Raw genomic sequence first — 25005 nt, forward strand, 5'->3', positions numbered from 1 at the left:
AAATTGCAACCCCTGACTGTATACAGTGTATAGAAACATACAAGGTTGTCGCAGTTTGAAGATTTAATATTACCTCTTTAATTGTGGACATTTAGCAGACAGCCTCTTATTATTAAGATACCGCTGACTTTCATTGACAATGTGGCCACAGGACAGGGCTAATAATTACCTGAACCAGTAGCAGCTTGCGGTTTTATATTACATTGAGGTAAATTACACTGGAATTAGAGTGGATTACTTTTATCAAATGGGGAATAAGCTGTTAATTAACTCCCTGCTGTAGCAATCTTTTTCTGAGCTTGCAACTGTTATTAGTTCTAGATTAAACTGTTGAATTAATTTCCCACTTACTTACTATTTCAAGAGTTTTTAATTTACCTGGCAGCAGTTTTAATAGGAAATTGTATTAGTGAGCATAAATTGTTTTGGGGAAAGGTAAACAGTTTGTGATAATGTTTATTAAGTCATTTTGTTTGAGCAAAAATATAATTGCAGTTTTAATTAGTGCATGGTTGTCAGAGTATTAGGTTTGAGATTACATTATGGGTTTCTGAGAAAACAATTGCCCAGGTAATCCCAGCATTTATAACTGATAGTAAATAAAAAAAACTGTGTCAATACTGCATTGACTTGTTTGTGTGTGTGTATGTATGTGCTAGGTTTTGGAAAGAAAAAGGAAAACATAATTCAAACTACCCTTTGTGCTATTAGTTGAAGGCTTACGGTTTGCATTTAATATAAGAAAACTGAGCGGATTTGAACAAAGCAGGAAACTTCTGTCTACTGTAACATGTGTGAGGCAAAGCTCTCACTTTTCACATTTAAAAGATTAGGATCTTTCAACAGGGCTATAACCCAACCTACTTGCTTTAAATATATTGCATTTTCCAGTCAATAAGCAAGTAGTTGGGTGTAAAGCTGAGCCTGAGGGATTCCTTTAGGTCATAAAAGAAAAATGTAGGGAAAAACAATTCATCTACCATAACAAATTGCACAGACCATTACTTTGTTACTTATTTGCTGTATTTATGGCTGTTCGTTTACTGTAGCTTGCTGTTTTCAGATGTTTGCAAATCTTAGTGTATATAAATGGATTATTTTCTGCCTATAACATATTATATGAATGAGAAATTTCAGATGGTTATTACCAAGAAAAATTCAATGTTATCCCTTCTTATAAATGCAACTAAAACACTTACTAACATTGTGTACCTAGTTGGCATCTAAGTATGGGCAACCAATTCTACATTTAGACACTCAAATTGAATTTAGGATCCAGATTTTCAAAAGGTAGGCTCCTGGGCCCATATTCAGCACCTAAATAATTTTCAGAAGTGCTGACCTAATTTTCAGAAGTGCTGAGCATCCAGTCAACAGAAGCTGCTGAGTGCTTGATACTATTTTTTTAAAAATCAGGCCACTTATTTAGGAGTACACTGTGAAACTAACTTTAGGCATCCATTTGAAAGTGCTGATCTAGGTACCCAAATATCCTGTGTTTTTAAAATATTGTTACACAACATACCTATATTTCTGTAAAATTCACAAGGTACTTAAATACAGAAAGATATACCTTCCTGCCATCCAGAGTTTAGGAACTCCAAAGAGATCTGAGCCCATAAATGTAGATTGGTGTTCTTAATGGTTGTGGTTTAATTAGGCCACAAATTTATTCTCTTCAAATAACTAGGAATAACCACCAATAAATTATACAGTGCAGGTCATCATTCTTTCCCTAACTGTTTCCACATATTTAGGGGGCTTCTGTCAGCCAACCCCCTTTCCAACCTGTCCCAGTCAGCCTGTTGTTGGGACTCCACTCTCTCCGCTGAGGATTAAGGGGGAGCTAGGAAAAAAAGGGGGGGTATCTCCCTGAGGTTGCAGACATTCCTATTGAAGCCACTACCTCCTTTTTTCCAGATTCTTTAGGGTATGCTTCCCCTAAATCAACTTTTTAACTCCTGTTTATCAGGAAACCATAACCCCTCTGTGATTCTGGACATTTGTCACATCTGCTACCTCCTAAGTTGTGACAAACTTGACCTAACCTCCTTACCTACCTCTCCTATCCACTGTGGGAAAAGTGAAAAGTGAAAAAAATAACTTGCCCTGCCTTGACCAATCTGGCTGTGACAGAATTTTTTTCCCCATCCCGAAAGAAAATGGAAGCGACCAGTGCAAGCCCACAGCAGACCATAAAACACAGTCCTACTCAGATCCTAAGGGTTCCATGTAGTTTAGTGATTCGTGGCAAAGAGAATTCCCTCCAAAATGCAGAGGGTATATAAATACCCTTCCTTCTCCTCCCCTGCCCCACAGTATACATGGTGGGTCAGTGCCTCCTGACCCAGCCACTTCCTATTCCACCCCCCTTTGGCTCCTCTCGGTTAAGTCTGTCCTCCCTTTCTTTCTCTCTCATAACCCAAATGCAGTAGGGATCCTTAAAAGAGCCCTGTCCTTTCTTTCCTGCTGCCCAGACAAAAAATTACTGCATTCAGTTGCAGTGAGAATATTTTAACATTGGTCTCCTGTGGACAGGATCCCATGAGGTGTTGAGTGAACTGAAATTTCACTAAGTGAATGGGAGTTGAAAGTGCACAGCACCTCTCAGGATTAGGCTTCATGTATTCAACTACAGCACGGCCTTTAAATGTAAGCCACTTCACGGAACAGCTATTAATTTTGTAGCTATGCCCTCCACTGTTTAGTCACAGTCAGCATCCTCAAAGAGACATCAATAGAAACTCCAAGGTGGCAACAGCACAAACTTCCTTCCCTCACAAACAAAGCAAAAAAAATGTATTATTTTATATTGTCGCTTTTCTATCTTTTTTCCTTGATGTCAGCATTCACAGCAGTAAATATATAAAACTGCGTAGGCAGCTGTCAAAATCAGCCAGCTTCATTTCAGCATTTAATTATCCCAAAAAGTTGTTTATTGCCTCACATTGCTGCAAAGGGCCACCACAAACATTAACCTTAGGTAGATTTTTAAAATGTCTCAGTATAAAACCATATGTTCTCTAAAATCTACAGGAAATTGAATGTTTGATATACCCAAGCCAAATATGTGTATATTAATTTAGTACTGAAATAGGGTTAAATATAAGATTGGATAATGGGGACTTGCTACCTGCAGACTTAGAAATCTTTTTACCATTTTGAAAACTGAGACCAGTTCAGTTTATGGCTTAGAAAGGTCTCATCTTGAGGTCAGGAATGTTAGATTCCAGGCTCAATGACTTTTAATCCTTTTGAACTCAGTATCATTAATAGTAATTACCTTTTGCTATAAACAGTGATTTGGACTCTGTCTAATGTTTGTTATTGTCTATATTTATTTATTTCTTCCATCATTTATACATATAACATGATCTTTGGTTCCAAGAAAATCATGTACTTTGAAGACACAAAGACAGCAGAAGATAATTAATACCCATTCACAACATCTTCCAGCCATTACAAATAATGGCTTACAGATGGACGTAACCCACAGCCCTAAGCCTGTTATTTTTCTGGGGATAGTAATTAACTTCTATTATATATTCCATTATTACCTTTTAAATGCAGTTTGTACTCTCCAGTTAATATTTTTGATCACATTATGATTTATGTTAAGCACTACATTCTGGCTGCCCTGGCATATATACGCCTCTACCCCAATATAACGCTGTCCTCGGGAGCCAAAAAATCTGACTGGGTTATAGGTGAAACCGCGTTATAACAAACTTGCTTTGATCCGCCGGAGTGCGCAACCACCCCGCCCCCCTCCGCCCAGAACTGCTTTACTGCGTTCTATCCAAATTGGTGTTATATCGAGTCATGTTATATCGGGGTAGAGGTGTACACATAAATAAAGGAAAGGCACAGAGAGCCCCTTTCCTCGTCACCAGAGCTCGCCCTCCATTTACAAGGTGGATGGGACAGAATGGCTAGGTGTACTCCGCACTTGAGGCAATCTAGGTTTAGGGGAGTGGAGGAAAGGACAGGGCCTTACCTCTCCTGTACAAAAGCTGGAGGCTGGTGCTAAAGGAAACAGTTTACACCTTTAAAAGGAGGTACAAAAGCTGCTTCTAAACAAGCTGCCCTAGCAGCATTCTGTCCCCTTCAGTACTCCACACGCACAGTCACTGATGAGTATAACTTCCTACTCCCTATCCCACTTCAGTTCCTGCTGTAAAATACATAATAGCAGTAACAGCAGCAGTATAAAAGCTATAACAGAGCTCTAACAATTAAGAAAATAGGAGGTTTGAAGAATTTAGGCCTCAGTGTAGCAGAGCACTTAAGCACATGCCTAGCTTTAAGCAAGTGAATGGTTTTAGTGACATTCAATGGCACAACTTATTTGTTCATAGGCAAGTATGTACAATACAATACAAGTTGCTTTGCTGAATTGGGCATTAGATGTTCATCATGAAACTACATTTGTGATTATTCCTTCAGTGATTGCTGTAAGAAAATATAGTTAACTCAAGGATTACAAATAATTTGAAATCCAACATTTTCAAATGTAGCTGCCTAAAGTTAGGCATACCTCCACCCTTAATTAAATGACCTGATTTTCTGAGGTGTTAAACAGAGTAATGAGTTCTGTGCTGATATCTCAAAAAGTCAAATCACCTATTTTACTGGCTAACCACAGCCCCCCAAGTTTGAACATTTTGGCATCAGTCTGTATTTCAGTAATTTGATATTGTTTAATGAGTAGGCAGAAGTACTGCACAAACTGAGGAGAAGACCCCAAAGTCCGCATCCCACCTGAATATCAAGCTTTAAGGCCTGCCATGGCGGTTAACCTTAGGGATTCTGTATTGTGTTGGGAAATAAAATTTAGATAGAGATACCAGCAATAACGGCTATATTACTGAAATAAACATAGTAACTCTGAGAACTGCTACTGAACATTTGATGTTATTTGCTCCCCTACATCAGCACTATTTTTCCTGCCCTACATTATCTCAGTGAGGTGTGGTCAATGCTAAGCATCATCATTTGCTGTGAAAAAATTTTTGCAATCTGCTTTTTTAAAATGCAAGCAAAAACATAAAAACATTCAATGGGAGTTTATTCAATTAATTTTAGTTTCCAATTTATAAAGATTTTACTATTCATGCAATGGAAAATGAGAATTAAAATGTGCCTGAATATGCAATATGCTGACACCACGCTTAGTTTTACAGCTTTTTTAATACAAAAGTAATTTTAAAAATAATAGGCTTAAAAGAGTAAAAAACAAAAACTAATAGTTTTACTAAATTACCTTTTTATTACATGGTTTCAATTAGCATTTTTTCCTCTCAAAGATACAAATAACTGTTTTCTCTGAAAGGAATTAGTTGATGATAGGAAAACTTCGACCAAATGACGGACTTAACCCCAATTGAAAGCGTATGTCCACAGAATTTCCAAAATGGATTTGATCTTGCAAATACTGCAAACATTAACAATTCTTACACGTGCACATGAGTTATTAAACATGCTTCTCGTATATGGTAATACATATTATTCTACTAAACTCATTAGTTATTACATTTAATATATACAAAGCTAAGAATTACAAATAATAAAATGTTTTCCATATGAATGTGGTTTTCGGTTTCTTTGAAGTCATAAGAAAGATGCTGTGGTATTAGTCAAGGTATTATGCTATAGCATAAGGAAAATATTATACTACAGGTGCAGAAAAGATTTATCCCACATGTTATCAGGCAACATCTGGTGTAAAAACAGTGAATTAATCTTTAGTTCCTTTGGGGTTTAAATCTCACAGGTCAAAAAGAAAATGGCTCAACTCTTAAATGATATGACTCCATGTATTGTCAGAACCTTTTACGTCATCTACCAAAGATTCAGTGATATAATGTTTTCAACATTCATTTTTTAAAAATGAAGAAGCTTGAAGTAGGCAGATGAAAAAGTAAAGAAATATCCACAACCAGAAAAAAAAGTGTTGCTCCTGCTAACATTACAACAGTGTGGTACCATAGTACAACTATATTGAAGGTATGTGTTAGCTCAAGTTTCCCATTGTAAAAAACTAGTTTTTGTTTTTCCAAGATTAACAAACCCATTGGAAAAAATGTGCCCGAATACTAAATTTCACATGCAATATACTGTATCTGCCTAAATTTTTAGAGTGTATTTGTGTTTAAAAAAAATTAACAATTTAAAAATTTGTCTACAGAAGCACTTTTTAAATACAATTACAAAAAAAAATTCTATTTAAGAAAATAAAAAATATTGCTAGTGATTTGTTCATACTGGAGCTGATGCATAGCAAATCATACATTAGATTAAATTAGTCTTTTTCAGTTCACAAATTGTCCTTAGGTAGCAAACAATTTTCTCAATTATATTTGTTATTTGAAATTATTCACTAATAGTGAAATACATACCAGGTAGCTTGCATAACTTAAGTCCAACATAAATGGTTCTGCTGGTCCTCTTCACAAGGGTGAATTTCCTACCAAATAATTTCTGCAGAATATTCTTGAACTCTGAATAGTCACAACTCTCAAAATTCTGCTGACCAGATTTGATTAAACATATACCAGCTATTTTTTCTGTTCCCTGACTGGATGAGTATAACTCTTAGAATCAGATTTCTTATGTAAATATTTGCATTAGGAATTCCAAATGTCCTTTCAACAAACATTCTCTATTATTCATCTTATTTATGTATATTTAACCTAATATTATGTGGCCTAAATATTATAAAATATATGTGAAATCATTCTATGTCATATGACCCCTTATCCATACTGTGAACACAACGTTGTTGAGTAGAATGATGGAGCTTTAACATTCATTATACAATTTCTGTTTATGCCATTTCTCATACTGCTTTTTTAAGTTAAGCAGAAAACAATAATTCCAAAAAGTATACAGATTTTGTGATGTGCATACTTATTCAGTACAGGCTAGCTTGTGATCATAATACTCTCATAAACTGAAGGACACAGTCTTGAAAATTTACCAGATTCCTAACTCATTGTTATTGTAATAGAAACTGCACACATATATAGGTGTTTATAAGCTAGAAATTAATATGTATTATGAAAAATAAATAGCATAATTACAGCAAATACATGATTGTTTTCTCTGGAGAATTTCACATGTACCACACCAATGGCAATACACATATTATACTACATACTATGCGATCAACAATATAACCACCACTGGACTGTGTTAGATTGGCCTTCGTGTTAACTTTCTCTCTGATACATGCTACACATTATAGTACTACACATTAAGGTAATAACAGTGCTACTGTTCAACTAATTTTGGCCCAAAAAAGTTATAGATCCAGGCTAGCTTGTTCAAGTTGTCATAGCTAGGAATTTGGAGGTGTAAGGGTGAATAAAATTAATGAAATCACACTGTAAAGCATATAAACATTTAGAGACCAATTTTAAATTAGTTTGGTGTGCACACAAACTTTATATATAATATATAGATAAATGCATATACAGAGCCATAGGCAGTGCTTAAAGTGTGTTGGGTCGCAACGAGCCACAGATCCAGCGAATAAAATTTCTAAAATATGAGCTGGGTTACTGAGGCACAGAATTTTAGTACTGCAGGGAGGGGAATCCCTTTGAGCCCCTGCTTTCCCTGCCTGCACACCTTCTGAGGAACACCAGCCAGTCAGGCTCCTGCAGGAAGCAGGTAGAACTCTTTCACCATTCTCACAGGAGGGGAGGGAGGGAGGAGCAGAAAGAGCCCAGCATCTCAAGGCAGCTCCACAACATTCCCTCCCCACCCAACACCATGAGCAACAGGAGAGTAACTCTGTTTCTCCCCCATCCCACCCAGAAATACCTGTCCTTGGCAAGGGGAAGAGGAGATCCTGAAGCAGCTTACCCTAAACTTGAGAGGGGGTGAAGAAGTTGCATTAGAAGTGGGGGAAACTGCAGAAGGCATGAGGACAGGGGTATCTGGAGGGTTCAACAGATGGAGGGGCAGAATTAATTGGGGGTCAGGATTAACTTGGAGGTTGGGGAAGATTTAATTGCTGGACAGAGGGACAGGCAGATGGGGAGGTGATGATAGACGTCCCCCCACAACACACACACTTTTTTCAAGTTACTTTAAGCACTGCCCACAGGTATAGCTATACTGACAGAGATGGATAGACAGCATACGTCTTCCTAGTCATCTGTCTTGCAACTTGAAAAATGCAAGCCTCCAGGTTAAAGAAGCAAAATTCTATACAGCTGTACAAAATAATAGTTAAACAAAGCTTATAACTAGAGCCAAATACAGTCATTGACATGAGATATAAATAGTAGTAAACACCTTGGATTTGAAGAGTCTTGAGCTTTGCAAACTTTATCTGGGTTTCATCAGGAAAAAACAAAGTTCTTAAATCTGGAAAAAAAACACACTGTTAAAAGCACTTATATGTTATTGATATAGATTTCCATCTGCTAACAATATAGCTTTTTAATTCTACATATACAGATTGACCAGATATCACCAGTTTAAAAATCTCTGGAGCAGCTAATAAGTGGCAAATCATTTGTTCATCTATATAAGTGTCTGAGGTTTTTTGTCTACATGAGGTGGTTCCCACAAGCGTTTAACACTGATGACTCTCCCAAGGTGGAAATCTCAGAAAGCTTCATTACTCACAAAAGCACATGTTCTCCAAGGAGAGATCACAGAGGAGAAGTGTCATATGATTGTTTACCTCTTCAAAATGACAGCTGGGGATCAGTACAAGTAAGCAAGTCTCATTGTGACTGGCAATCACAACGTGAAGCCAATATACTACAAACTTAGTACCAGCAGCATTGTGTATGAGTCAGGTATGCTGTAAAATTTCAATGATGCTTTTAAATTCTAATGGTTTTAAGCTGCTGTAAACTTCTGCAGCAATCAAAAATAATCTGTCATGGGACTGAGGAGTATGAACATCATGTCATAGCCACTCTGCTGTTAGATTTATTGGAGGGTAAGGCATGTCACTTTTGCACCAACTCACAGGAGAAAAAAGCAATCCCTATGAAGTTAATCTAATAATAGACTGGAAAGCAATGATTACTGTTTCATGTGCCCTAGCTATTTGTATCAATGATTGGCCTAATTCAGCAGGCCTCACTTGTCAGAGCTCTGGGATTAACAAGTGTTTAGTTGCCAAGAATCCTGTGGCACCTTATAGACTAACAGACGTTTTGGAGCATGAAAACCTATTGGGAAACCTGTTTAGTTGAAAACCTATTGGGAAACATCAAGAAGTAGTTTAATGAGGAACAAAAGTCTTCCACTTCTGGGTCACTGAAACCCTCCCCGCTTCTACCCCCATCTTTAAAGAGCTTGTTGGAAAAGACTTATTCTGGATATAAAACAAATGCTGTGGAATGATAGTTTTAATGAATCTACACTATTATCAACACATTTTTCAGAATAAAGGAGTTTGATCCGGCAATCCTTATTCAGGCAAAACTCCCAGGAAAGTGAGCAGAGTTTTTGCCAAAGTGTGACTGCAGGATCAGGCCCACTGTAATTCAACAACATATGCAGCCCCTTCTGCTTATAGAGCACGTAACAAACAACAATTAACCATCTAATTCTCTGAACAGCCCCGCGAGGTAGTTAAAAATCAGTTTTATTAATCCCGTTTTATAGACAGGGAAGCTGAGAATAGCAAATCTTAAACTAAGAGCCACATCACACAGCGAGACAGTGGCACACCTGAGACTGAAACTCAAAAGATCTTTATTCCCAAGCCCATGCTCAGTCCACTAGACATGCAGCTTCCTGCTAAAAGTCCTTAAACGTTTCTCAATTCTGAAAACTGCTTGTACAAAAGCTCTCCAGTTGCTAAGTTATTTATGTGCAGTTGTGTTAAAGAACCCTGGGAAAGAGTTTGCCTTTCAACTTTCAATAAGAGAAATCCAAACTAAATTGAGGGAAAGGGTGCTATTCTCCTTCACACATAGACTTGTAATTCACTTTAGAGCTGCACAAATGACTTGTATGGACAAAAGACAACATAGCTCTTGTCAACAGGAAAATCAGAAGTTAATTCCCCTCATCGTATAACTCATTTTTCTTAGAAAAATTAAACTGCTCAGCATGGAATGGAGCAAAGCTGCCAAAAAAAGATTGTGTGTATGAGGAGGAGCTGGCAACACGAGAGGAAATTTAGGTACACCAGATCCCCCTCCTTTTCACACCCATGTTGCCGCCTCCATTCCCTCAGCAAGAAAATCACATGAATAGCAGGAAGCAGCTGAGAACAATAATCCGCATAGACTAAACCCTACATTTAAAAAAAAGTGAAATAGATAGTGCTACTCAAAGCAGCATTAACAGAGAGGTCACAAAGCACTGGCTAAGAGCAAATGGCAATGCTGCCACTGTTCTGATAGATCAGACAGAAGAGTGGAGAAGCAGCCCCTTTGTGGACCCAGTCAGAGCTTGAAGGGGTGGGGCTAATGTTTTGTGCCACTCCCCAGCAGACCACTAAATCAGGCTGCATTCTCTCCTCTGGCCAAGCCTTTCCCCTCTTGGTCCTACACAGGGGCAGCTCTAGACATTTTGCCACCTCAAGCACGAAGGGTCCACTGGTCCTACGGCTTTGGTGGACCTGTGGGACCAGTGGACCCTCCGCAGGCAAGCCGCCGAAGGCATCCTGCCTGCCGCCCTAGCAGTGACCGGCAGAGAACCCCCCGCGGCTTGCCGCCCCAGGCACGCGCTTGGAGCGCTGGTGCCTGGAGCCGCCCCGGTCCTACACAAAAGAAGAGATGCTACGTTGCACCAGCAGATCAAATCCTTTGTCCTTTTTCAGCTACCCGTTCCTCTCTTACACCTTTTTACTGGCCACAAAAATTCCAGGTCATTTTTCAGTAAGGAACAAGGTATGCAATTCAAATTGTTAAATGTGACCAGTGGCATAATACTATCAGTACATCGGGAGCCCCGGATGCATTCTCTGATATCAAAAACAATGAAAGGAAGTTTTATGTTTTTAAACTATAACTAAAATACCCTTGTTAACTGTAACAGTATTCTTTAGCATCTTAATGTTTTGCAGACTATTAATGGAAAGAAAATTTAGAATTCATGATCAGTTATTTGCACTAGAAATCTAATCCTAAAAATTATGCTCATTCAGACACGTGACCTAATCTGTTCAATTAAATCAGAGCTTTTACTGGCACAGATAAAAGCAAGATAGCCAAAGCTATATAACTTTAGCCAATAAAATACTGTGACTCCACTCAGTGCTTCTAAGTAAGTGAAACAATTATACAAATGCAGACCTGTTTCTTTAGCAGTGGCAATATCTGGCACTATAAAAAGTCAACATTGACCAGCAATGTCAATATATAGTATCAAGCTGCTAGGTGCTCAGAATCTAATACAGAAATCACCTGAGTCACTGTTAAACTAAGATTAATCTAGAGAACATGTCTTTTAGTGCAGAAAATGCTTGCTTAATTTTTAATCTGGGATTTAGCACAGAAACTCAGTGGGCAATATTTGTATTTTACTTTAACTCCTTGTTGAAAGGGTACAGTCACTTTGAAAAACACCACAAGCCTGACATATTCAAATTACACTGATTTTGGTAACTGCATTTGCACACAAAAGGATAACATCTTGGACTTGTTCTGCACCCAAGAAGATTTACACACTAGAATTTTTTAAGTTTAGAGCAAAAAATCCCAAATTTTAGTTGGATTCATTTTATATATATATTGCAACATGTGTAAAACTGTAGTAAGAAATTAACTACTTACGAGAAAAATCCTTTTTTTCTTGTGCATACCTTGAAAGTGATGCATGTAATTCCTTAACTGGTTTATGTTAGGAAGCATGTATAATTCCACCAATATATTGCACTGTTTATAATTACAATTCATGGCATCCCAAGAAAGCATTGCAGGAACAGCACTGATATTCCACAGAAGACAAATATTGATTGAACCAGACAGAGCATTTATAATGACAGGAATTCCACAAACAAACTGGCACATCTGACACATGTGAAAGCAAACCTTTGAGATGCCAAACAGAAGATGTGGAGAATGGAAGTCACATTTCTAGCTGTCAACCATCGAGAATGTACATGTGTGACATGTGATAACATCAGACAACACAGCTCATGCATTTCTGTAAATGCCCTCTAATTTTCTTGGATGGGAAGGTGTAGCCTTAGCAAAAACACCCGGGAGCTCAATATCCACTTACCTGACTAATCAATTTGGCATTAAAAAAAGAAATAAATAGCAAATCTTAAAGCTGACTGCTCTTTTACTACCTTAAACTGGCTATCTGCATTATTGTCAATGATTTGTATTACAGTAGCACATAAAATATGGTACATGCTGTACATATAAAAAGGTGAAGATGCTGCCCCAAAGAGCTTACAATCTGAAAAACCGTCACAGATGAAGAGTAAGAGAAAGAGGTACAAGGATAAGAGTAAGTAGTCCAGATGATAATAGGGCACATCTTGAGAGTTCCATCATGTCTTGATGATGATGATGATGATGACGACAATATATAGCTGGCTAGTTGTTTGTACTCATCAGAGTAGAACTGGATCTTGATAGGGATTTGAATGCATAAAGGGTAAGACCATTCAAGGAAAGCATCTGATATATAGGAAGTGGCATGAAAGAAAGCACTGTTGTAGAAGAAGCAGACAAACAAGATGTTAAGGTTAGCATCAATTGGCTGAGTAGAGAAGATAGGAGATCAGACAATACGAGACAAGGAGAGATAAGTAAGGAGAGGCAGAGTAATGCCGAGCCTTGAAAACCAGGCAAGAAGCTTGACTGTGATTCAATGGAGAAAGGGGACCAATTGGAAGGATTCAAAAAAAGGAGGTGATATGGTTATATTGATGGGTAGGGCCCTACCAAATTCACAGCCATGAAAAATGCATCATGGTCCATGAACTCTGGTCCCCCACGCCTACCCCCGTGAAATCTGGTCTTTTGTGTGCTTTTACCCTATTCTATACAGATTTCATGGGGGGAGACCAGCATTTCTCAAATTGGGGGTCCTGACCCAAAAGGGAGTTGCGAGAGGGTCACATGGTTATTTTAGGGGGGGGGGTCACGGTATTGCCACCCTTACTTCTGTACTACCTTCAGAACTGGGCAGATGGAGAGTGGCAGCTGTTGGCCAGGCACTCAGCTCTGAAGGCAGCCCCCCCGCCAGCAGCAGCATAAAGTAAGCGTGGCAATACCATACCATGCCACCCTTACTTTTGCACTGCTGCCTTCAGAGCTGGGTGTCCGGAGTGTGCCAACTGTTGACTAAGGGCCCAGCTCTGCAGGCAACAGCACAGAAGTAAGTGTGGCAGTAACATACGATGCCATCCTTACTTCTGCCCTGCTGCTGGCGGCAGCTCTGCCAGCAGTCACTGCTCCCCAGCTGCCCAGCTCTGCAGGCAGATGTAAGGGTAGAAGTACCGCAGCCTCTCCCCATAAATCCTTGTGACTCCCCGCACCATACACACAACTCCCTTTTAGTCAAAATCCTTACAATTTCCCCACCACGAAATTTCAGATTTAAATAGCTGAAATAATGAAATTTACAATTTATAATATCCTATCCTATGACCATGAAATTAACCAAAATGGACTATGAATTTGGTATGGCCCTACTCATGGGCAAAGAAGCCAATCTCAGTGTTAGTTCCTATGTACAATGCTTGACTAAAATTTGTCTGGGTACACAAATTTTCATCAGCGTTGGGACTTTTAGTCAAACAGGACCCTTGCTGGGCAAAAGACAGATATAGCAAGCAATTTCCCCCTCACATAAGCTAGTGAGGGGAAAAAGTCATCTGTAACTCCAAATGATGGCTCCTAGTTACAAGCAATGCTCCAGACCAGGAAGACTGACCTAAATCCTGATAACATGTCTACAATGCTTAACAGGTTTTTGCATAGGGATGGTCAAGCCTGGCAGCAAAAAAACTTTCAGTAATCTGTAGTTGGCAAATATCTGCCATTTACAAAACACCAAATGAACGTCATCTAGGTTTTTATAAAGCCTACATTATTCTGACCTATTTCAAATAGACATCCAAGATTTTATCATAACAGTTTTTAAGGGCCAAATCTGCACATATAAACACCAAAAACTAACCAATGGCAGAACCCTCCAAAATGTTACTGGAAGATGGCACTAACTTTCTAGGATAATGGTGCTTAAATGATGCAGAACACAAAGGTCAATGAATCTACTGCATTTTCCATACATCACATATAGGGATTCTGTTAAGAGCTCGCTAGAGCTAGCAGAAGCTGGTCCCATGCCACCAGCAAAGATGCATCCATCCTGTTAACAGTGTGAACCTTCCCACGCCTTTCTAAGACTCTGCCTTTGCATTTGAGACTTCTGCCTTCTTTCTCCACTGATCTGCATAAGTCATATTCTGACTCTGAGTACTGAATCAGCAGGAGTGGAAGTTTCTTTCAATTTCTCCCTGACCACATCTCTTGCTTCTGTACCTTTACATGAAATGAAATAAATGAAATGAAAGATACCAATATATCTTAATCTTTTTGTATGGGACAATATAACACTGTGCACCTAGAGGCAGAAAAGAAATGTAGGGCTGGTATATGGACAGAATTATATACTGGTGTGATACCTGGGATGCACCATCTATATGGGTAAATTATGTAGATCTTTGGTCTCATTTCTGCAAGACCCCTTAGAATTTTAGTCCATATTTAAAATTAAACACAATATTAGAAGCTTTCTAAGGGAGTATTTGTTCTACTAAACTCCTTAAAATTAACTGGTATTTAATGGCCTGCAATTAATGGCAAATATGTTTCTAATTCTTAAAACTGTAAGTTAAGTGTCCCCTCTGAATTATATCTGTTATTTAAAAAAAGCTCAGCCACAAGTAATTTTAGTCAATTTTAAAATCATATTTAATCTTTTCTTCTCATTCTGTCTCATATGAAAATCTGAAATAATACTTTCTAATTATATAAAGTCATAAGAGGGTTGGAATTTTCTTAAATGGACCTAAGTCCTCAAGTATTTCAGCATCACTGCATGAGAAGGTGGCACATCTGAAACAGCTCTAGTATGCTGGCTGATTCACATTCACTAAATGGATTAGCTGAAATAAGCATATTAAATAAAAGAGAATAAAATAAAAAACAATTTCACACTAAGTGAAGGCTTGACTTATAGGAAGTGGCAGCTCTGATGGCCCAAGGCGTAGAATTAGTTTTGCCACTCGATAATTTGACTGATTCACTTGAATGGCCAGAAGAGGACATTTTCTGCCTGATTTCAGTGTAATCAAGTCACCTGCTCTGCGATTGCTGGGGCCAAGTCAATTGCACTCTGTTGAGCACTGAACATGGGCAGTGAGTAGCAAGAAGAGTGTTTTCTGCATATGTGTGCAGACCTATTGAGCTGTCAATGAGAGTGGGATTTAGCTGTTTCTGTATATTAGTGTACTTTCATTTGAGATCATATATGTAATAAGAAAATAATCTATTCAGATTTACTCCTTCAGTTACCCACCATTTGGGAATCAGTGACAGTATTCGTAGACTCAGATTCTAAAGCCAGAAGGGACCACTATCATCATCTGTTCAAAGCTCCAGTATAGCACAAGCCATAGAATTTCAACAAAATTGACTACTGTTTGTAGCTCTCCTTTCAAAGCTCTGATTGTATACTCACATGACTGGAACACTATCATGGATAGGTATAAACTGTTTAGGAAGGACAGGTGGGGGAGGACAGGTGGGGGAGTTGCACTGTATGTAAGAGAGCAATATGATTGCTCAGAGCTCCAGTATGAAACTGGAGAAAAGCCAGCTGAGAATCTTTGGGTTAAGTTTAGAGGCGAGAGCAACAAGGGTGATGTCGTGGTGAGCGTCTGAAATAGACCACCAGACCAGGAAGATGAGAAAGACGAGGCTTTCTTCAGACAATTAACAGAAGTTTCCAGATCACAGGCCCTGGTTCTCATGGGGGGCTTCAATCAGCCTGACATCTGCTGGGAGAGCAATACAGCAGTGCACAGACAATCGAGGAAGTTTCTGAACAGTGTTGGGAACAACTTCCTGGTGCAAGTGCTGGAGGAACCAACCAGGGGCCGTGATCCTCGTCACCCGCTGCTCAAAAACAGGAAGGAATTGATAGAGGAAGTAGCAGTGGTTGGCAACCTGAGCAACAGTGACCACGAGATGGTTGACTTCAGGATCCTGACAAAAGGAAGAAAGGAGAGCAGCAGAATATGGACCCTGGACTTCAGAAAAGCAGACTTTGACTCCATCAGGGAACTGATGGACAGGATCCCCTACTATGAGGGAGACAGGAGTCCAGGAGAGCTGGCTGTATTTTAAAGAAGCCTTATTGAGAGCACAGGAACAAACCATCCCGATGTGCAGAAAGAATAGCAAATATGGTAGGCAACCAGCTTGGCTTAACAGAGAAATCTTTGGTGAGCTTAAACATAAAAAGGAAGCTTACAAGAAGTGGAAACTTGGACAGATGACTAGGGAGGAATATAAAAATATTACTTAAGCATGCAGTGGTGTAATCAGGAAGGCCAAAGCACAACTGGAGTTGCAGCTAGCAAGAGATGTAAAGGGTAACAAGAAGAATTTCTACAGGTATGTTAGCAACAAGAAGATGGTCAGGAAAAGTGTGGGACCGTTACTGAATGGGGGAGGCAATCTAGTGACAGATGATGTGGAAAAAGCTGAAGTACTCAATGCTTTTTTTGCCTCAGTCTTCACAGACAAGGTCATTTCCCAGACTGCTGCACCAGGAAGCACAGTATGGAAAGGAGGTGAGCAGCCCTCAGTGGTGAAAGAACAGGTTAAGGATTATTTAGAAAAGCTGGACATGCACAAGTCCATGAGGCCGGATGCAATGCTGAGGGAGCTGGCTGATTTGATTGCAGAGCCATTGGCCATTATCTCTGAAAACTCGTGGCAATCAGGGGAAGTCCCAGATGACTGGAAAAAGGCAAATATAGTGCCCATCTTTTAAAAAGGAACAGAGGAGAATCCAGGGAACTACAGACCGGTCAGCCTCACCTGAGTCACTGGAAAAATCATGGAGCAGGTCCTCTAGGAATCCATTTGGAAGTACTTGTAGGAGAGGAAGGTGGTCAGGAACAGTCAACATGGATTCACCAAAGGCAAGTCATTCCTGGCCAACCTGATTACTTTCTAAGATGAGATAACTGGCTCTGTGGACATGGGGAAAGCGGTGGACGTGATATACCTTGACTTTAGAAAAGCTTTTCATATGGTCTCCCACAGTATTTTTGCCAGAAAGTTAAAAAAGTATGGATTGAATGAATGGACTATAAGGCGGACAGAAAACTGGCTAGGTCGTCGGGCTCAATGGGTAGTGATCAACGGCTTGATGTCTAATTGGCACCCGGTATCAGGCAGAGTGCCCCAAGGGTCTGCCCTACGGCCAGTTTTGTTCAACATCTTCATTAATGATCTGGATGATGGGATGGATTGCGCCCTCAGCAAATTCGCAGATGACACTAAGGTGGGGGGAGAGTTAGATATGCTGAAGGGTAGGAAATGGGTCCAGAGTGACCTAGACAAATTGGAGGATTGGGCCAAAAGAAATCTGATGAGGTTCAACAAGGACAAGTGCAGAGTCATGCACTTAGGAAGGAAGAATCCCATGCACTGATACAGGCTGGGGACTGACTGGCTAAACGGCATTTCTGCAGAAAAGGACCTGGGGATTACAGTGGACAGAAGCTTGAGATGAGTCAACAGTGTGCCCTTGTTGCCAAGAAAGCTAACAACATATTGGGCTGCATTAGTAGGAGCATTGCTAGCAGATCGAAGGAAGTGATTATTCCCTTCTATTCAGCACTGGTGAGGCCACATCTGGAGTATTTCATCCAGTTTTGAGGGCCCCACTACCTAAAGGATGTGGACTAATTGGATAGAGTCCAGCGGAGGGCAACAAAAATGATGAGGAGGCTGGGGCATATGACACACAAGGAGAGGCTGTGGAAACTGGGCTTATTTAGTCTACAGAAGAGAAGAGTGAGGGGAGATTTGATAACAACCTTCAACTACCTGGAGAGGGATTCCAAACAGCATGGAGCTAGGATGCTCTCAGTGGTGGCACATGACAGAACAAGAAGCAATAGCCTCAGGTTGCAGTGGGGGATGTTTAGACTGGATAGCAAACTATTTCACTAGGACGGTGGTGAAGCACTGGAATGGGTTAACTAAGGAGGTGGTGGAATCTCCATCCTTAAAGGTTTTTAAGGCCCAGCTTGACAAAGCCCTGGCACGATGATTCAGTTTCAGCAAATCCTGCTCTGAGCAGGGGGTTGGACTAAATGGCCTCTTGAGGTCTCTTCCAACCCTACTCTTCTATGATTCTATTATACTGTATTTCAAATGCAGAGGATTTCTCATTACTTCTGAAAAAATTTCCTTCCTTTATAAAAATATTAAGTATTGTTTTTATTATTTGAAAGGCATATCTAATCAACAGACAAATTACAGTGTCAGTAATTAAGCAATTTACCATATTTTACAAGCAACTGATGCTAAAAACAAAAAGTTTAAGCTGTAAAAAATTGATTTAGTATTGTTTCAGCCTATTCTTGACATATGTTACTGCATGTTTCCTCCACATTTTCAGGCTCAAAATCCATGATCTGGCAAACCTAATCTGTTAACAAAATGAAAAGGTGACCTTGCCTAATTTAATAAGTCAGTGCAGAAATACTCTTTCAACATGTTAAAGAATTATGAAAAGGTTATCATAACTTGCTTTTATGTGAGTGTACTCTACCTTTCCAGATCATTTCTTAAGACTTGCATTACTGTAATTCATTTGATTATATAAAAACCTTTGTAGTTCACTATATTTTAATAAAGGCTTCATTTTGCTACTAAATATGTCTATCATTTACATTTTAAGCATGTATTATATACTGTACTTTCTTTTTTGGAGTCAAGGTTTAAATATTCTATTGTTAAATGAGGCTTGTACTTTGGGGAATTGTTTTTCTTTGAAAAATATTTTTGGGATGAAATCAGTGCTGGCTAAAGAGTCTAGACTGATAGCCTGTGAGACTGAAGTTCTGCAGTCATTCTTAGAACAGGTACAACATGACGGCAATAGTGCAAGCTGTCCCACATAACCCCACAAACATGCCACAGTCTTAACTGGAGAGGACCATCTCCAAAAGTGAAAGGGTAGTTTAGTATCTATTCCCATTCAGACACAAGCCTCTTAGAGCCCCAATTAATAAGGAGAAGTGATTTTGCAGTATGGATACATTTCCACTCTGAATTTAATATGCCTCGTCAAGTTATTTAAGATGACTCATCAGACACACCAACACATTTCAGTTAATCTAGATCAAAAATGGAATTCAAATTTATGCCCAGAACTGCACATTTAGTAAGCATAACAGGAAGCAAAAATATTAGAGTTTTTATGAAGTTATCAGGTTTTTGTCCTAAATGGATGAGGCTAGATGGATAAAGTAAATAAGGAACTGTTATTTACTCCTTCTCATAACACAAGAACTAGGAGTTACCAAATGAAATTAATAGGCAGCAGATTTAAAACAAACAAAAGGAAATATTTTTTCACACAGCGCACAGTCAACCTATGGAACTCCTTGCCAGAGGATGTTGTGAAGGCCAAGACTATCACAGGATTCAAAAAATAACTAGGTAAGTTCATGGAGGATAGATCCATCATTGGCTATTAGCCAGGATGGGCAGGGAAGGTGTCCCTAGCCTCTGTTTGCCAGAAGCTGGGAACAGGCGACGGAGTGTTATCACTTGATAATTACCTGTTCTATTCATTCCTTCTGGAGCACTTGACATTGGCCACTGTTGGAAGACAGGATACTGGATTAGATGGTCCTTTGGTCTAACCTAGTATGACCGTTCTTACGTAAATAGAGCAACTTCCCAGGTGCTCAGTGAAATGGGAGGGGTTGGAAGGAGGGCACACAGAATTTGCTCCCCCACATACCCCTTGCTAACTTCCATGCAGGGGATGACAACTGCAGCCCATGTATTTCCTACAGCATAAGATCTGCTCAGGGATACTGATTCAGCACATGCAGTTTCTCCAAAAGGAGGAGGGAGAAAGTAGGGCCATGCTTTTCTGCTTCGTTCAGCAAAGCTAGTCTTCCTCAACATGCTGCTCTTCTAAGGGACAGGCACGGTGTGAGCACACCCCCCAGGAGCTCCAGTGCAGCTCTGTCTTACTTTGTACACAGGACTGTGACTTAATGGCACAGTCTGGCTCACAACTGTGAATTTGGATGGACTGATCCTCTCTCTGGTTACCAGCAGAAGCAATTCCTTTATCTGAACCCAACCATTCCCACCCTTTCATCATACATGCAACTTTATTGACAATTCCGATACAAATGCCAATCCTAAAATTCTGAAGTAATAAACAAGCCTAAATGAGACATTAAAAGTTGTGAGATGCACATTTAAGGAAATCTGGACAAAGACCCTCCCCGTCTCAAATTCTTATGCCAGATCACAATTTTCATACTTGTGACATGTGAAATGAAGGTCGTTGTGGAAAATGAACTTCTGTGGGAGTATTTTTTGTCTAGCTTCTTTTTAAGTGCAAAGTATTATTGTTAAAAGCTCTGCTTCCAAGTTGCAACAAAATCACTTTTAGTGCTTGTCTCTCAAGCTCTGGTGTATTTTAATTATTTTTTATTTTCATTTGGTGTTTCTCTTTTATTTTTTCATAAATGAAGAGCCTGCAGTTCACGCCTTTAGCTCTCACAATTTGGGCCCAAAACAGATCTATTAGCGGTGCAGTTTCATGATTATTTATATTGTATAGTACTGAAGTAAGCTGAGTTGACTGTACTTAACAATGGGAAGGTAACTTTACTGAGCCTTGTGTACCAACTTGCAAACTTTTCTACAACTAATACTCCAAACTGAAATAAGATTGCAGCACACCAGAGTGGCATTTCATTGGCAAGCAGACACACACTAGACATACAGTTAGGCACTAACAGTCCAAAACAGACCAACTAATAAAGTGTTACCAGAGAGAAGGACTAGGAAATAGATGCGTCACAGACAGATGTGTAAAAAAAATATATATATATATACACACACACACTGAATAAAAGCTTCACTTAACCATTCTTTACCCAAATTTTAAGAATCTTTGACTTGATGCATTAATAAATGATGTGATAAGATCAACAAATATAATTTCTAGAAAAAATGTAGGGAAAAAATGCTTTCTGGAAAACTAATTTATGTAACACATCTCCGAACAACAACAAAAAATCACATATTTCCATTAATAACCACTTTTTGCAAAACATTATCAAATCTTTTTCACAGTTAAGCGTGAGGGCAAATGACCGTTGGTATCCATAGGCTGTCAAAAAATACTGTCAGAAAATTAAGTTCTTCTCACACATTTGCCAACTCTAATCCCGTGGATATACTTCAGGTTAAAATGAGAAGTTAACACATAATATTGATATTGGGAGTTAAACTTCATCAAGATCAAATATTCTTGGATGCCAAGAAAGCACCCCCACTGAATTCCTAAACATATAGACTATTATTTTTCTAGCAGAGTAGTTTTAAGTTAATTTATCGTATTTTTATGGAGCATAGTCCCACATCTTATTCACAGCCTGTCAGCACAGCAGTAAATTGTAGAAAACATAATACTAAACATTACAACATAAAGAAAATATTTATCTAATTTGGATTCTGTAATTTTTAAAGTAAGTGACTGCTTACTTAATTTGTGTCAAAGCAAATAAGTATGGCCATTAATTTTACTGGTAGTACAACGTACAGGGAGTATGACTATCAGTCAAGCAATTTCCACTGTAGACATTAGCACTTAGATTTTTCACTACAAGAGTGGTTTTCTATTCTGAAAAGAACCTAGGTCATCAACTATCAAAGTACTTAAGCATGTGCTTAACTTTAAGTGCATGAGTAGTCCCATTCAAGTCCGCAGGACTAGTTGCATACTTAACTTTACTACAGACTACAGAGCTCTACTGGTACTAAATTAATAATGTTATCCAGGTATTATATTCCATCAAGAGGAATTAATCACAGAGGATGAAATACCATTAAGAAAACTCCTGCATTTAAATATGATGTCTGTTTATGGTATCATTTGCTGAGCTTTGTTTTGTTCCCTGTATGAATCTTCTGGACAATTTGCAACAGTATTCTTACACCAAAATACAGCCTTAGAAGACTTTCCTGTGAGAAATCTCACAACTCAAATCTAACTTAGATATGGAGGTTGACATTAAAGAGCATATTATTTGAGCAAACAGGTTGGATTAAGGCACTGCAAATAGATGGTTGACTATATTCTTTTGCTCCATAGGTCAATGTTTTCCTGCAACCACATTATCTCTGTGAGATATGGTAACAGTAGCTGTCTACCCTGCAATGAAAAGTTTACAATTGTGTTTATTTAAATGGACTCTATTAAATTAAATTTTGGTTTCCACTTTATTACAGACAATTACTAGTCGAGCCACTGAAAATGAGAGTTAAAATGACTCAAGATACAATGGCCCTACGTGTCCTTTGTGAAACACCACTAAAAGCAACTGAATAAATTTGTCCCAGAGTGCAGACACTAGTGGGGTGACAAAGGATTTATGCTCCTTTTTTGTAACATTATACCCCATAATTTTCAGAGTACTGTTTTAGCACACATATTCCCTATTCCCAAACAATGGAGAATCAGGGTTAGGCATGATCTTGGCAAAAGGTAGCATCTCCAGAATCTGAAGTTGCTCGATTTGACTACAAGAGGATTATCATACTAGAGTGCATTTTGATAAGCCTCAAAACCAGCTGAGTCAATAAGCTGATCCCTATTAATGTCAGTGGAAAATGCCTCAATGCCAACTTAATTTCAATTAATTCAGACATTTAATCAAAGCTAGTATAACTCCTAGAACTAAGACTTAAGCTAACACCCACAAAATGGTTTGAGATTCTTAAAGGAACATTGTCATCTTATTTAAATGCCAGAATATGCACAGTGCTTTAAAGCTATATTTATTGGATGGAGATTCTAGACTCTCTTTCAGAATCCAAGTATTTTTGTTCAATTTATTGTTGCCAAGAAAAATAAAACCCAACAGCCACTCTTCAGTCACAATATTATTTTGTTTCTGCTAAAGGTACCATCCAAACAACAGAGGGAGTTCAAATTAACAAGCCTTCTTTCGGAGCTTTACAGACGTCATTGTTAACCTTACCTCTATTCATGATAATTCTGAGCACTGAGTTATATAGAAAAGAAACATTGCCAAGCCACACTAGTTTCCTTATAAGAAGCAAAGAATGAGCCTGGGGGAGAGAATCAATAAATGGAGAAGGACAAAGCCATTAACAGGAAACAAATTTATTATCAATCTGCTAAGAGAGGTTCTGAAAACCATGAAGAAAAAAAGACGGTTACTCACCTTTGTAACTGTTGTTCTTCGAGATGTGTTGCTCATATCCATTCCAGTTAGGTGTGTGCGCCGCGCGTGCACATTCGTCGGAAAACTTTTACCCTACCAACTCAGTGGGCCGGCAGGAACCCCCCTAGAGTGGCGCCGTCATGGTGCTCGATATATATCTATGCCGGCCCACCCGCTCCTCAGTTCCTTCTTGCCGGCTACTCCGACAGTGGGGAAGGAGGGCGGGTGTGGAATGGATATGAGCAACACATCTCGAAGAACAACAGTTACTAAGGTGAGTAACCGTCTTTTCTTCTTCCAGTGATTGCTCATATCCATTCCAGTTAGGTGAATCCCAAGCCTTACGTAGGCGGTGGGGTCGGAGTGAAATGTGGCAGAATGAAAACTGCTGAGCCAGAGGCTACAGCATCTCTTGACTGTTGAACCAGGGCATATTGCGAAGCAAAGGTATGGACCGAGGACCAATGGAGCTGCGCGACAGATCTCATGGGTAGGAACACGAGCCAGCAAGGCGGCAGATGAAGCCTGAGCCCTGGTAGAATGCACGGTGATGTGGCTTGGGGAAATATGAGCCAAATCATAACAAGTGCGGATGTACGCCATCACCCAAGATGAGATCCTCTGAAAGGAAAACAAGCAAGCCTTCCCTTTGGTCTGCTACCGTGACAGAGCTGGCCCCCTTACGAAATGGTTCTGTCAGCGCAATATAAATGCGAGCACTCTACAGATGTCCAGGGAGTGCAACTGTTGCGCCCATTGCGTTGAGCTGTGGGTAACATGAAAGGCCGAAACCACCTTAGGGAGGAAAGCCGGGTGTGGTCATAACTGCACCTTGTCTTTGTGAAACCTAGTGTACGGCGGAACCACCGTAAGAGCTCTGAGCTCGGAGACTCGTCTGGCCGATGTAACAGCTACGAGGAAAGTTGTCGTCCAAGACAGGTATAGCAGAGGGCCGGTCGCGAACGGCTCGAATGGGGGAGACATAAGTCTGGTTAAAACTAGGTTGAGGTCCCAGGTTGGGGCTGGGCGGCGCACCTGAGGGTGCAAGCGCTCCAAGCCCTTGAGGGACCTCGAACCCATAGAGTGTGAGAACACGGAACGTCCACCTTAGCCTGGATGGAAGGTAGAGATGGCTGCCAAGTGTACCCTCAGCGATGATACCACCAGGTCCTGCCGCTGAAGGCCAGAGGCAGGCTAAATAGAGGGGATCGAGACCTCAGTAGGGGCAAGATCGAGCGTATTGCACCTGTAGAAGAAATGCTTCCACTCGGCCAGGTACATTGACCAGGTGGAAGGCTTCCTGCCACCCCGGCTCAGTTACGCAGCAGCCACACCGTGAAGCGAAGAGGCTGCAGGTCCGGGTGACGAAGCCTGTCGTGGCCCTGAGTGATGAGGTCTGGGTGGGGTGGCAGGGTAATTGGGTTGGTTATTGACAGGCTGAGCAACATGGTATATCAGTGCTGCCTGGACCACTCTGGAGTGATCATGATGATGCGCGCTCTGCCCGTGCAGAGTTTGAGTAGGACCTA

The 25005-nt window shown here is 39.7% G+C and overlaps 1 protein-coding gene across 3 annotated transcripts in view; it reads right to left on the reverse strand.

Annotated features, from left to right (window-relative positions):
• The window catches only part of DACH2 (dachshund family transcription factor 2), a 536716-nt gene that overhangs the window by 202966 nt on the left and 308745 nt on the right, over positions 1-25005 (reverse strand). For 2 of the 3 annotated variants that reach the window (XM_030575788.1, XM_030575786.1), the window contains exon 3: positions 8305-8376. The exons of the other annotated variant lie outside the window; for it this stretch is intronic. In XM_030575788.1, coding sequence (XP_030431648.1) covers positions 8305-8376 — 72 coding nt within the window. The remainder of the gene's footprint in view (positions 1-8304; positions 8377-25005) is intronic. 3 annotated transcript variants of the gene reach the window in all.

This window comes from Gopherus evgoodei, chromosome 9, assembly GCF_007399415.2.
Source record: "Gopherus evgoodei ecotype Sinaloan lineage chromosome 9, rGopEvg1_v1.p, whole genome shotgun sequence".
NCBI lineage: Eukaryota > Metazoa > Chordata > Testudines > Testudinidae > Gopherus > Gopherus evgoodei.